Source organism: Serinus canaria, chromosome 9, assembly GCF_022539315.1.
Source record: "Serinus canaria isolate serCan28SL12 chromosome 9, serCan2020, whole genome shotgun sequence".
NCBI classification, from domain to species: domain Eukaryota; kingdom Metazoa; phylum Chordata; class Aves; order Passeriformes; family Fringillidae; genus Serinus; species Serinus canaria.
This window is the reverse complement of record NC_066323.1, coordinates 4,021,032-4,035,748: the sequence shown is the minus strand read 5'-3', so window position 1 is coordinate 4,035,748 and position 14,717 is coordinate 4,021,032. Positions and strand designations below refer to the sequence as shown.

The following is a 14,717-nucleotide window of genomic DNA, read 5'->3' as shown; positions in this document are numbered from 1 at the left end:
GTACTATACCATATCCAAGGCAGTCGTTTTCGTCCTGCTTCCACACGGTATTTGGGCATCTGCCGAGCCACAAACTCATGCCCAAGCACCCTGTTGGGTCAAAGCCTGTTCTTCTTGCAGCCTTAATCTCTTGCTAGGAGCAGTTACCAGTACCAGTGTCTGTCGTCATGTCCGCTCTAGTCACGCCGTATAATTTGACAAGGCCTTGACCCCTTGCTCTTTGGTGTCTGTAGGAACTTCTCCATTGGATCTGAGCAGCCTTTTGGCTGTCCCCATTCCCAGTCACCCATCCTCCTTCTCCTTCCCGGGGAAGCTCTGGGGCAAGATGGCTGTGCCCCATCCTGGGACCACCAGGGAACATCTTTGATGCCACCACGGCACTGTCAGATGTGGATGGGCTGCTGTCAGCCCTCGCTGTGCTTGGGGTGGGAGCTGCACCACATCCCACCCAACAGAGGTGTTTAAGGAGCAAGTGACCAAGCCACAGGTCCTGGGGGTTTGCCAGAGGCCAAAGGCTGGGGTTACAGGATCCCTGCTCCTGTTCTGGGTGGCAGCTCCTGGGAGATGTGCAGATTCAGCCTCTGGTGACTCACGTGCTCTCTCCTGTAGCAGCATTGGGCTCTCCAGTGGGCACGAACAAAGGCTGAGAAGGCAAAATGTCCAGGTGTGGCCGTCACCTCTGGGCACTGCTGGCCAGGGGGCTGAGAAGAGGTGCAAGTGCTTATTTTGCTGTAACTTCAACTCCAGCCTTTCCCCAGGGTGCCCTGAGGGAGGTTCTCCCATCCCTGAGCCATCAGGAGGACGTGGCAGGGTGGGACCATCCTGCTCCCACCTCTGGTGAGAGGCACAAAGCCCCTCCGTGCCTGCCTACCCTCCCTGAGGGGCCAAATGCATGGTACAGAGGGAGCATAAATACCTCAAACCTTCCAGGCCGACTCTGTAAGATCTCAGCCCCTCCACAAATTCACTCCACACGGTCACGACCCCTCAGTCCGAGGCCCAGCACTCTGGCATCCTCCACATGGCAGCAAAATCACACCCCAGCAACATGGGATGTTGTAAATCCAGCTTGTAAATGACCTTCACTTCGTTTTGTTCAGTCTTTCTGATGTATATCTTGCCTTTTTTTTTTTGCAGGTGGTACTTTCTGGTGTAGCAATTTTCTGCAGTTCTGGTATGAAGTTGGTGTATTTGTTAAAAGCAGTTTGTTCTATCCTTTTTTTTTTTTTTTTTTTTTGTGGTTTACAGAAGCCCATTGGTGCACTGTACAATGGGGTCTTGTAGTGTGTCATGAGAAAGAAAAAAAATATGCAGATATGTTATGGAGTGATTTTTATTTTCAAATGACTGTGTTGTTGACAACTATACATATAATACATATATATAATCAAGATACTAAGAAAAAAAAAATCTAAATTTACCAAAATCTGTATATTTTAATAAATGCATAAAGCTTTATTCTGTGCCTTTACATTTAAAAATCAAAGAGGAACTGAGGGATTTGTAAAGAAAGCCAGAGACAATTGTGTCTTAGAAATAGTTTCCATAGTAATGTAAATCTTTTAAATGAAAGACTAAACCAAAAAGTAATAATAATTTAAAAAATCCCATGTAAATTTTGTTCAGCCAATCAGTACCTGAAGTTCTGGTATTTTTCAGTGCTAAATTGAAGCTAGAAATTAACAAAATCTTGCTTTAGGTGATTCAAAAATTCCATTTTAGAAGATCCATTGCAGCAGGCTGACTTTGATATTTACTTGTAGTGCTGTGAAAGAAAATGGTTATTTGTTTACACAATAAAAAAGGGGGAAAAAAAGAAGGAAAAATGTAAAGCAAATGACCACAGGTTGACTATTGCAATGCAAAGGCACCAATCTGGTAGCACTCACCTTTCCCTGGAGGAGCTGGGGTGTCCCAGCACTGTCCCATCCCTGCATGGGCAGCAGGGCTGTGGAGAGGCAGGCACAGCTTCCTGTCCCCTTTGGGGTGCTCAGGGCCACCAGTGTGCCCCCAAGGACTCCTTCCTGCAGTCCCTGTTATTTGGGAAATGGGGAGCCTGCCAGGTGCTCTCTCCATCATGGGGATGGGATAAAGAGCTCCAGCTGGGCCTGGTGGAGCTGCAGGGAGCTCTGCTGGGCGTCAGGGACCTCCACACTGGGGTGACCACCATGGCTCACAGCCACCACTCCACACTTGATGCTAGGAATGGTGTGGAGCAGTTTTTTGATGCAGGAGAATTATATTTGATCCTGTTTTGAGGCTTTGTGTCAGCAAATGAGCACTAAAGCCTTCATGACCCAACAGTGCTGTGGCCAACCCAGACTAACAGAGCCCCACAGGAGACCAGGGTGTTTTGGGCAGGCACAAAGCAGGTGTTTCAGCTTTGATCCTTTAAAAACTAGAAAAGTTTAATGTTCTTTGTGCTTCCTCAGAACCCTTCCCCTCTGTGGTGCCAGCACTAATACCCCATCACATTCGTGGCCCCATCTCCTCACACCCCGTGGTTGCAGATGTGCATTTCCCCTGCAGCTGCTGTGGGGTTGCTTTGCTTTGTTTGGTTTTTAAATCTCTTCCCTGAAATAAAACTTCTTCCTTCCTCTCAGCAGCACTCCCAGGGCCTTTCAAGAGTTGGATTTGGGGTCAGATGCTGGTAACCTGTGGCTGTGGGCAGAGCACACAGAGCCCCAGGACCATCCCCTGCCAAGGGTCCCCAGCACCATAAGGATCGTGGAATGGGTGAGGTTGGAAGGGACTGGGTGCATCATAACGGGGTGAGCAGGAAAAAAAAATAAATAAATCCCCTAAGGGCTGCCTGGCAGGCAGTTCCCAACCAGGTCATGCTCCTCCCGCAGCACCAAACCCTCCCCGGGCATCCGACACAGGTGTCCCTGTACTTTTCCCTCCCAGCTTGCTCCAGGGCTGTTTGCAGGCACCATTCCATCGGGGCTCTGCTCCGAGGTGTCCCACGCCCCAGTCGGTCCCGGGGGTTAGGAGGGTGAACCCGCGGGCACAATCCACAATCCCCGGGCAGCCTGTACAAGCTGGCACGTCTGTGCCCCGCTCCGCCCGGGGCACCCGCACATCAATGGCAGCACTGACAGCGTTCTCGGGCTGTACAAGAACCGCCTGTGCCCTGCCTGTGATGTCATGGGCACAAGTGTCCTGCCACCGCCCGCCGCCCGCCCTGGGGACATTGCACAGCTCGCACAACAGAGCCGCGTTCAAGGCTGCTCGGCGTGAAAGGCAGATGCTCGGGCTGCTGCCCATCCCCGGGCCAGGCAGGCAAAGGTCCCCGTGGAGCACAGCCAGCCTCCCTCTGGCTCCTTTTAATTGCTCCAGCTTCCCACGTGGAGAAGGGGAGGTGGGAGCTGCAGCATCCTTGCCTGTGGCTGCATCACTCAGTTTGGTTTCTCCAGCTGGAGCAGACCAAGGACAGTCCAGAATGCACGAGGCTTGACTGACAGCCCTGTTTTCCCATTATTCATCATCCCAAAAAACGTGGTTGCCCAGACCCTTCTCCTCCTGCTGCTGCCACTCCACTGGGGCTCTCCTCTTGCCCATGTCTGAGCAGCAGCTACTCCTCTTTTCCTTCTCTTGGCTTACACAAATTGTTTGAGCTGAGTTAACATCTCTGGGAACAGATGGGATTTTGTATCAGTGTAATTAAATTGCTACAGCCTCTGCTAAGAACAGAGTTAGATCTTGATCTTACACAGTTTTCATCAGAGCAATGACCCCAGATCAGACCCCTCCTTTAGTTGAGAGCACTTTCGCAACATGAGGTCTCAACTTCATGGTGCTCAGGGTCACCTCCACCACTTCAGGGGCTTTCTAATTCTTCCCAATATAAAGAAACCCACTAGTGGGTACAACTGGTACAAGCTGCTACTGGGAGCATTGAAAGAACCAAAGGATAGGATAACAGACAGTCCCATGCAGGAAGATTACTCATATTTTAAATATTCGTCATTTAATGCCACAGCAGAGCGGTTTTTCATCCTGAACTGTTGCAAAAAAAGAAAATCTTCAAAATCATTGTCAATCCCTGTCATGGAAAAACTGGCTATGGAAACACACAGGAAGGAAGGAAAAAAAAAAAGCAGTCAGGGGTTGCAGGTACTCTGTTATTTATTGTACAGTATTTCACTGAAAGTACAAAGGCATCATCAGTACTCACCAGAATTGTATTGTAACAGGTACATTATACTGCATGTTAAAATGTGCTGCTTTAACAGGGCAAGACAGAACACAAACTTAGAGGAAGAAAGAAAGGAGTTTAAAAAAATGTAAAAATACATTTTTTAGTAACTGATCTGTACAAAAGAAAAAAAAAAAAAAGAAACTGAATCAGAGGGCAGGGATTAGAGCCCCCAAAGTCATTTATAACTATTTAAAAAGGCACTGTTATCTACCATGTCATTAGGACCTTTGGGTTCTGTTTCCTTCATACTGATGACTGTGGGGGTGGGGGAAACACTGTTACTAAAATGATCAGACTCATACAAAAGTATTTACAGAAAAAGGCAGAAAAATCCCCTCCTCTTGTTCCAAAAGAGAAACATTTGCCCGGTGGGAGAGGACAGCCTTTCTCCCTATCCTCTCTCCCCAGCCGTGCCAGACCCGTGACCTTGAGGGGGGGAAGTCAAACAGTGAGGATGGGGGAGAAGCTGTCAGAGTCCTCCTGACAATGGGAAAGTGTCTCTCTCGTTTCTATTTTATCGCTTTAAACTCTCCCACAATCAGGGGAGCTAGAAGATAAACTAAAATCCCTAAACCCCACACCACATCCCCAAACCATCCTGGCTGCAAGAAGATGGGGCAGGCAGTCGGGACAGAACGGTGAGGACCAAGAGGTAGGGCTGGCTGGAGCTGTCATTCTAGAGAAAGGGGGGAAGAGACGGGGAGAATAATGCTTCAAACTACCAGACATTTGTGCTGCTTTTCTAAATCTCCCCCTGGGAGCCTGACAGCGCGTCAGCAGAAGCAAACCCAGGGCGCACGAACCCACCAGCCAAAGCATCCGACGGCAGCCGTGGGGCGTCCCCGGGGCGATTACACGTGAGCGCTCTTGGCGTGGGTGGGCGAGCTGGATCCCGAGCCGTAGTAGAAGCGGTTCTCGCCGAAGGTCTGCGCGTCTCCCGAGCAGCAGACGATGACACAGCCGCCGAAGAGGCAGAGGGCAGAGCCGATCCAGCCCGTGTAGAGCGAGTAGCCGAAGCTCATGATGGTGGTCTCGCGGTGCGCGCACACCGGGAACCAGATGGTGGCCACCACGCCGCACATGGCTGGGGACAGGGGGGAAGGACAGCGTTAGGGTTCTGAGCTGGGGGGAGTGACAGCAGAGTGTCACACGCGTCCGGGGACAGGGAGGAAACCCATCCCTGCTGCCTTCCAGTTCCACAGTGGGATCCAGAAGCAGCGGCATCAGGGCTGGGTCCGGACCTCCGAGCAGGAGGCAACAGGGGAGCTTCAGGAGTGAGAGATGGAGAGAGAACAGCCATCTCCCTCAGGCACCCACAAGAACTGCTGCCTGACACCATATAATGTATTTATTAGAAGGGAAACAGATTTGTTCCCTAGAAATATCTTTAGGAGAGAAAAATGAGAGTCATCCTTGAAACTGATGTGCTGGAGAACTGCAGAATTAGGAATAGATTAGAAATGAAGAGGCCATGAAAACCATACAGATCAGCAAGAGAATGAAATCTGTGGACATGTGTGAACTGGTTTAAATTGCTATTTCCACATGGACTCACATGCTGTCCTCAGCCCATGTCCCTCCTCACCATTGCAGTGGCTCTACTGAGTGGTCACATAAACTTCACCAAAATCTCCCAGCACTCTAACACAGAGGAGGGTTTATGAAACACGAGCAGAAAATGAGCAGGGACAAAATAAGCAGCAATTAGGCACTGCTGGGGTTTTCTCATGGAAAGGGAAATGTCTCGCAGCTCTGGAAAACAGATTCAATTTCTCTGTGGAAAATTTCTCTCCAGCAATGGGGACAAACCCAGCAAGGCTCTCCAGACATTTACTGAACTGAATAAAAAAGGGACCTGAAGAGTCTGCAGAAGTGAAAACGGGATCCTGCCTAGGGACTACAGCAGGTCAAAAATTACTGCAGGCTTCACCTTTTACCCGATATTCCATAGGGGATTTTTCTACAAAAAGCCAGAGGCAGCTGCAGTGGTGCTGTGAGGTGGCACGTGAGGGAGACAGTCCCCACAGAGTCCCCACATGCACCGAGGGCAACAGGAGTTGGTGGTGTTAATCACCTCCCAGGAGCAGGTCCTAAAACAATACTCCTTGATGGCCTGTACATCTGAGAAGAATTAATCTGTCAATATTTACTTGCCTCCAGGACAAGCTGTGCAGGACTCCGTCCTTGTGGCTATCAGAGAATCAGAGCAAAACAATAACAGGACCATGGCAGCATTACAGATTTCCACCGACCATGTTAAAAGGTATCTGGAGGCAGTGTCAGAAAGTTAAGGTTGCAAGAGGGAAAAAGAAAGGGGTGAGAGTAAAAATAAAATTGTTTAGTTAAAGCAGAGAACAAACCGTAGCTCCTGGCCAGTACAGCAAAAAACCCATCCCCAAAGCTGCAGTTATTGTGAGAGAAAATATTTTCTTATGGAAAAGAGAAGAACATTTGAAGGATGCTTATAAAGCCAGAAATAATTTTGGGCCTCCTCAAAGGAAGGGCCCCGCAGCTTTGGAAGGAATTTTGGAGAAGGCAGGGAGGGGAGAAGAGCATTTCTCCTGTGTGCGGAGTGGTCCTGCAAACAGCTCATGAACCTCCAATGCTTTAAAACAAAAATGTATCAGTTGGGAATCCACAAAGCATTCTAATGGGCTCTGGGAACAAAGCTGCTTTGTTGTCCGAAAAAACACAATCATCTTTTCTTTCTCTGTCAGCAGTAAATATATATATATCTATTTGTCTATAGACTATAAGAGCGTTATCTCTAGACCCTCCCCCACAAGACAGAACCAAAGAAAACACTTGCACTGGGGTGAGAAGAGCTCTCAGGGATGCTCACACAATGGCATCCCTTGTGCATGTGGCTCCACTACATGTAAAACCACCTTATTTTAATGCTGACAATAGCAGAAAGCTGTGAAACACAAGCCAAGGGCTTTGCATGGGTTCACTTGACCTCTCTGTCCTCGGAGGCTGCCAGCTGCTGTCAGTCACCAGTGACCCTGCTGCTGAGCCAGAGGAATGCCCTGGAACAGGACTGGGCTTCACCGCCCTGCATAGATTAGGTTGGGCTGTAAATCCTCCGAGGAGATGGGAAAAGGACAGTCAGCAATTGCAATGTCTCTCTGTGGGCTCAGATTTTATTCTGGTTGTACCACAGGGAAAGGCTGAAAAAAAAGGTGATTTGACAAGAAACCCAAAAAGATTGGAAAAGGAGTTTTAGGGCAAGTTTCAAGTTCTAAAATGGCTGCCCAGGTGGAAAAGATAGAAGTTGTTATCCCTTCTCTTGTGCTAATGTCGGGACACCCTCTGCCTCTCTCTAAACAAGAAATCTTCACACTGTAGAGCTGCTGTAGCCAATATAGTCCAGCAGAAAAATAAAAGAAGGTCTGAAAAGAGAAGCAATATTTTATATTAGAGCAACCAATTTAGTTGGGAAAACAGGCCTATTTTGGGGCACACGTGGAAATCCTGCCTGCTTTTTGCAGCTGGAGTAGGCAATCTTGTAAAAGCTACTGCCTCTACCTAAAAAATCCTCTCAGCACTGCATGGCATGAATGTCCTTGCTCCATCAGATTGCTGTGAATCCACAGGGGTACATCCCAGCTCCCAGTGTTTCCAAGGTTTTTTTAACTGTGGATATGCAGTGACTCAGTCTGCTGAGTTGAAACCCTTAATACTCAACATTAGAGATGCGTTGGAGTCAGAAGGACATGCACAGAGACAAGAAGCACAGAAGGTGCTTGGGGAGCTGGGAGAGAGGGAACAGGATTGTTCTAACTCAAGGGACAGTGAGTCCCTGCCAAATTCCTTAACAGTAAGTTAAAGACTTGTTGCTGAAGAAAGAATACTTTTCTTTCACATCTAAATTTAACTATTCCGAATTGCTGACTCAAAGTCACACGGATTTCTCTTTCAAAGCATTTAGTTGAAAAAAATAGATACTATATTTTTTCTGTGTTCAAGGCAATCTTTTTATCTATAGTTTCACAAGTAAGCCTCATGCAGTCTTCAGAAAAACTCATTAACATCCTTTATTTAGTGCACAATGGCTTATTTTGCAGTAGCAATTTTCACTAACATACATTTTATCTATTTTCCAGTGTCTGAGTCCTTCTCCACCACTGGGAAAATGCCCCCTTGGTTACCAGCAAGGGGTCCTCCAAATTAGTATCAACAACATGGGCTGGGCCAGGGTTTTTCCATCCCCACCAAAGTGTGAAATGTTTTCATACCAGCTCAGAGCAAACCTCTGCTGACGGTTGTTTTCAGCCATAAATCAATTCTCTCTGTCAGATAGGATCAAACAAAGCCATAAACACATCAGCAGCAGAATAGCAGGGCGTGCACACAGGTTGCACTCTGGCAGCCTGTGATTATCAGTGGACAGAAAAATCAAGGGAATATCTGAGCCCATTGTTTTCCTGGCAACTTTTCAGCTTTATATAGATATATATATATTTCTTTTTGGATCCATGCTGTGTTTCAATCCCTGTTTTCCCTTATACCAAATCTCAGTGACAAACTGCCATCCCTTCCTCGAGCAGCAAGTGAAGTTTGCCTTGGGGCCAAGCCCACTGTTTGCAACCCCACTGCCTATTTCTGCTGCATTAGGGTGTGTTTTGGGGGCTATTTTCTTTCAACCAGAGCTCTGGGTGTTGCTCTCCCCTAAGAGGAAAAGTCTGGAGCCTGTGAGGTTGTGGAAACCATGAGTGAGAGTTCAGTGGCTGAAGGGTGAATAAAAACAGTCCAGGGCATGTTACTTCTAGAATATAATGGATTTTAACTCAGCATTGTATCTTTCAGAGCCTGATCCATGCTTGTTAAATGCTCTGGAATGGTGACACCTCATCTTGCAACTAGCAGATCATTAATCAGCTTAAATAATGGCAAAGTCCTAAACTCTGTACATTATTCTCCTTCCAAAGGGACTGTCTTGCTGATGAGCCTGGAAAAAAATGGGCTTTGTAAATATAAATGTGGGTTGGTTTCCTCTTTCTTTTTTTTTAAAAGTAACCTGGGAGCAAATGAAGCTTATTTATTCTTCATTTGTGATCTGACAAAAAGAGCATTATTGTAATTGTGACTAAAACATTGCTGATCCCAGCCCAGATCATTCAGGGCATCTGTGACACCAGTAAATCATTTACCTGTAGGTGCTTCAGAGCTCACAGGGGTGAAAATCAATAAGATGTGGTCCAAATCTGACCCAAAGATCATTTGTTTACCAATCTCTCCATGACACAAATGTGACAGATGTGATCTCTCACACTTCCTTTCCTCACAGAACCTGCCTAGTTGGAAATCTGTGTTCTGAGGCAAAGGGGAGCCTGGTTTATGGAGCACCACAACTCTCCATCCTCCCCTCACATCTGCTCTCCTCCCTGGTGTCCCACTGCAGCATGGCTGGGATGGGACAGTGGCACAGCAGACACCAAACCCTGGTGGGACACTGCAGCATAAAGGATTTCACTTGTTCTAACACAGTGATACCCAACACTGTCACTGCAATTTGTCATCTGTGAGCTGGTCCTGTTATCCTTCTGCCCTTTGGGATTTTTAGGGACAGTCCTCCTGCCTCCACACCTGCAGCCATGCAAGCAGGGCTGACCTGCAGCATAGCTCTCCTCGACTGGAACCAAAATCTTGTGGCTTTTGTGGCAAGGTGTAGCTCTGCTGGGCAGGGCAAATCCACCAGAGCAGACTACTCTGGCACTAAAATTTCATTCACAGGCAGAAAACCTCCACCTTCTCTTTCGCTTCTCCAAGCCCAAATACATGACTCAGGGTTCCAGGGCAGGGGTGAAGATCACATTCCAGCATGGCTGTTCATGATTGGGATGTCCTAGACCGGCCCTATTAAGCTGTTATTAAAACTTCCAGCTGTGCTCTTAAACTCCACAGGCATCAGTAGGGCCCCTTGGACCCAATCCCTCAGATTTGGGATGGATGGACTTGTGCTAACCACAAGGTGATGGAGGAGGGCTGACTTGCACAGAAGGAGCATCCAGAGGACAGCCCTTCTGAGTGTGCAGCTATATTCAGTGTCCACTTGAAAAAAAAAGAAGGAGAAGAAGAAAGAAGACGGGCATGATGTCAGTGCTGGCTGCCAGCGAGCAGCAGAGCCACACAAAGAGGTCACTTTGCCTCTCCCCTCCTCCTCTGCACCGACGGGTGAAAACAAGGCCCCGCAGGCTGTTGCTGAGATGACGAGGCCTCAAGAACATGCAGGTGTTGCATGGGGGACAATGAGCTCCACAGTCTGTGCTGCTCAAAACAATCTCCTCCACAAGCACCGAGATCGGGAAGAAATTCCCAGGGAAGCTTGGAGGCCAAGGGGGAGGCTGGCCAGAGGGGGTTGGGAGGCACAGAGGGAATGCCAGTCCTCCCCCCGTGCCAGTGCCATCCCTCTTCCCATGCCTGTGCCACCTCCACGCTCCTTCCTCTGTGGATGCCGCAGGAGCAGCTCCATTCAGTAAGGGCTTCCCTTCCCACATGCCTCAGCTTACTTTCCCTGGATGTCCAGGGAAGATTTGGAGGCTCTGCCTTCCCTATAAGTAGCTTGGAAGTTTAGAGCCTTTCCCAAAAAATCGCTTCTACAATGAACCAGGATGATCCACGCCTGCAGGCACTGCCCGTGTGCCATGGCCTTCCAAGAGAAGCCGTGCCTGAGGAATCCACGAGGCAAAGACAGAGGGATTCACAGCCCTTCCTCTAACCCTGCTTCATCCCTACCTCCTATCCTTGTCCTCCCACTCCTGCCCCTGCCTTTTGCCCCCCCGCAGGCTGCAGCAATGCTGGAGAGCTCCAGGCCATCCCCTCACAAACCCTTCCAGGAGATCACGCCCCAGCAGCCTGCAGGGTCCGGGAGCAGGGATGGGCTGCAGACCCCTGGCTGTGGCCGGTGCCTTACCCAGGAGGATGATGAGGATTCCTCCCAGCTGGGAGCGCCGGTACTTGGCTGCCCCGGGCTCGTGGCCCATGCGGATGCAGGGCAGCACCGTGATCAGCAGGAAGATGGCGGGCAGGCCCAGGACGGAGGCGGCGATCATCAGCGCTCGACACGCTTGGACGTACCCTGCAGCAAGGCAAGGGAGAGGATTTTGTTATTTGGCACGAGAAAAGGAGACTTTGGATGAAAGCTCCTGTTTGGTTAGAGCCCAAGACATGCACGGAGTATGGGAAATGGGTTCATGCCTGTGCAAACAGTAAATCTTCACCAGGCACAGGCAGTGAGGCTGCAGTGCAGGGGGGAGTGCATGGACATGGGATGTGCAGTATCCCAACAAACAAACAGCACTGCCTGGAAAACACAAGCTCTTCCCAGAGAGACACTGAGAAACCATGGAACTGGAAAATATAGGAAGGGAAAGCCGGAGAAATTTTCTCTAGGAAAGAGTTTCCCTGTATCTTTTCATAGTGAGACATTGATTAAAGAACAAGATTTTAAAATCTTCAAAATTAAATAACAGTAATTTAAGGCCTCAAACACTCTCCCATCATTCAGAGGGCTGAATAGTTGTAGACCCACTACTGGCACTGCAGGTCCATGGGATGTTGCCAGCAGCTGCCCCGAGGCAATGGGCACTGTTGATCTGGGAGGAGGAAGAGGAAGAGGAGGAGGAGGAAGAGGGACACTCCTCTCCCACCGCCACACCTCAGCACTGCACCCCAGGAGCTCCCATTCCTCCCTCACCTGTCCCTGTGCCCAAGGCAACAGAAAAGAACAAGGACCAGGGGCTGTGGGGGTGGTGGGCAGGACCATGACATTTCCACCACTCTGGGAGGGTCTATGTATCATAATATATGATTTAAAAAACATTTATATACTATATGTATATCTAAATTTTATATGTAGTGTATATATACTATACAAAAATTGCATATAAGTAAATTATACCAGGTCATTATTAACATGCAAAAGGAAAAGGACAAATGTCAGATTTGCCCCAGTGCCTGGTAACCTCCGCAGTTTTCAGGACAGTCTCAGCACAGTGAGTGTGCTGGCTCTCTGTCCCCTCTTACTAACAAAAAGAAGCTGTCAGATGCAGACACAGAATTCCAAGATGTTTCAATCAACAGCAGCAAAGAGGGGCCTTGAGCACATCCCACTGACTCACAGGTACACCCCCAGGAATGAGGAATTTACTGTTTCTGGAAATGCAGATATTGTGTGCATTGAATAGTTCCTTGAGTTTTTTCAAGAGGAAACGTAAAAAAAAATTTGTTACCTGAGGCATTCGGGGCATAAAAGCAGACCCTAAACAAAGGAGATGTCTGTACCCAGTGTGGATTCTGTGCAATCAATCCCAACTAAATGAGAATACAAACAATTCATTTTAAAGACTTGGCTCAGACAAAGAAAGGCTCTAAATATATTTCAGCCATTGGGCACACCAGGATAAATTTCCCTCTCATGCCAAGCCGTGGGTCTCAAATAGGCAGAAACATCTTGGTTTGGGATTTGCTTCTGCTTGAGGGAAGCTTTGCTGCAAGACCCATTCACTTATTTATTCAGTTGCATTCATTAATGTTTCTTTGGGGGAAAACCTTCCTCGTTCTTCTCTGCTGGATCAGATTTAACAACAGTAGCAGTAAGGAAGGCAAACGTACTAAAATAAAAGTAACCACACACAGAGAAAGGGAGAATGAGAGACTCAACATTCCTAAGTGCTGTGTGCCACAGACCAAGCTCTGTAACGGAGAGAAATTCAGGAATTATCTTTTTAACCTCTTGTAAAATTATTTTTGCAGCAATTTAAACCAGTAAATAAGGAAACATGATAGAAAATGACAAGGAATGCTCATTTCTGCCCTGTCAGCTTTGAGAGAGGCACCTTTGACATGGTAGAGGAGTTGCAACCTAAAACACACCAGAATGAAGCACTACAGAGTGAACAGTGGTTGAAACTGGCAAGCTCACAAACTAAACTTACAGGGACCAGACCTCACAAGACTTTGGCAGGTTTAATTAGCCCCAAAGATGTATTAATGCTGATTAAACACCTTCCTTAATTTTTGCTTTTCAGTAACCTCGATGAAAGCTACTATATCATTAAAAAATATCAAGTTAAATGTAGTTACATCTGTTTGCTGTGTAAATGTTCTGTCTTGCCTCAGAATCTGTGGGAAGCACAAGGCCGTCAAGACTAATGATGATCCTCTGAAAGATTAAAAGCCACAGCAGCATAAATAATAGATGCTGAAAGATTCATTATGCTCCAAATCACTTTAAGGAATCAAACCTTAACATTTGTAATAGTTCACCATCCCCTTGAAGTGCTCTATTACACCTCAGTGTGCTCTGTATGTTTTGCAGTGCAACCCAGAGACAAGATGTGAGAGGAGCAGTGAGAGGAGCAGTGATTTTACCAAGAGCAATGATTAAACACTAACTGCATTTTAGCAGCCACAGAAAACACGAGACCTGGGTACGATTAAAACCAGGTGTAAATCAATGAGAATCATGTTAAGAGCTATCATTCACCCTCTTTAGTGCATTTAATGGACCATGACCTGTGCTGAGGAAGCTGGAGGAGCTTCCCCATCACCTCCTGTGGCAGCAGCACTTGTGCTGCTCTGGGCAAGGCTTCAGCCCTCACTCGGGGTGGGAAGGGAGGATGGGACACACTCACCCGGCAGTATGAGGATGTCCACGAGGGGCTTGCAGTGATAGAGACCTGTTGCCATGACACAGTCTGCCCACAGCCCCTTGGATCCCAGCTCATCCATCTTCCTGCAGGTGGTAATGGTGTAGCCGCAAGTCACCACCCAGTCGTTGGTGGCCGTGGCCACAACCACCCCTATCCACCCTACGAAGCTGCAGACAAATCCAGCCAGGTGCAGGCAGGTGGCCACCATCTCGGTCCTCTGGTGGGGACAGCAGACAGGACAGTGCCCACGGGGGTCAGCGGAGCCGCCCGGCGAGGTCCCGGCTGCTGCAGCGGGAGGATGGGGTGGGCAGGAGCAGGTCCCTGGTCAGGCTCTGCTGCAAACACTCGGCTGCCTCTGCCCAGCTCCCTCCCTGGGAGGGGTCAGAGCTGCCTCCGGCCCCACGGCGCAGGGGAGGAGCGAGTGGGGAGCCCCAACTTCTGCCAGAGCCTCCGGAGCGTCCGGGGAGAAGGAGGCTGTGCAGAGGAGGAGATGCATGATCGCACCCAGCCGTGCTTGAAAAACAAGCCGGAGGGATTTATTCAAATGCAAAATAACAGCCCGAATATTCGAAATTTAGAGAGGGAGAAAAATGAAGGCAGTGTTTGCTCGCTGAACTTTAATAGTGGCACTGGTACATCCTCGTGGAAAGGTAAGGGGAGAAATGAGGAGGACAGAGTTACTCAAGAGGTGGAATTGATCACCTCATCAAAGCCATCAGCACAGCTGCTGTAATGGGACAAAATCAGTCCTGAGTCTTTCCTGGTGTTTCCAGTAATTGTAAAAATATAAAAGACTCACCACTGCTTTCTCTGCTGTGCCTGGGCTTTCAGAACTATTAAGTAACACTCACTGACTCTTA

General features: G+C 48.3%; 1 protein-coding gene across 1 annotated transcript; it reads right to left on the bottom strand.

Annotated features, from left to right (window-relative positions):
- Positions 1-4,139: 4,139 nt before the first annotated feature.
- CLDN11 (claudin 11) lies at positions 4,140-14,329 on the bottom strand. The gene is made up of 3 exons (XM_009089017.4): positions 13,840-14,329; positions 11,118-11,282; positions 4,140-5,285 (listed from the first exon to the last, which is right to left on the bottom strand). Exons 1-3 carry the CDS (start codon positions 14,063-14,065, stop codon positions 5,053-5,055), a joined length of 624 nt encoding a protein of 207 aa, XP_009087265.1. The 5' UTR covers positions 14,066-14,329; the 3' UTR covers positions 4,140-5,052.
- Between the last annotated feature and the right edge of the window lie 388 nt (positions 14,330-14,717).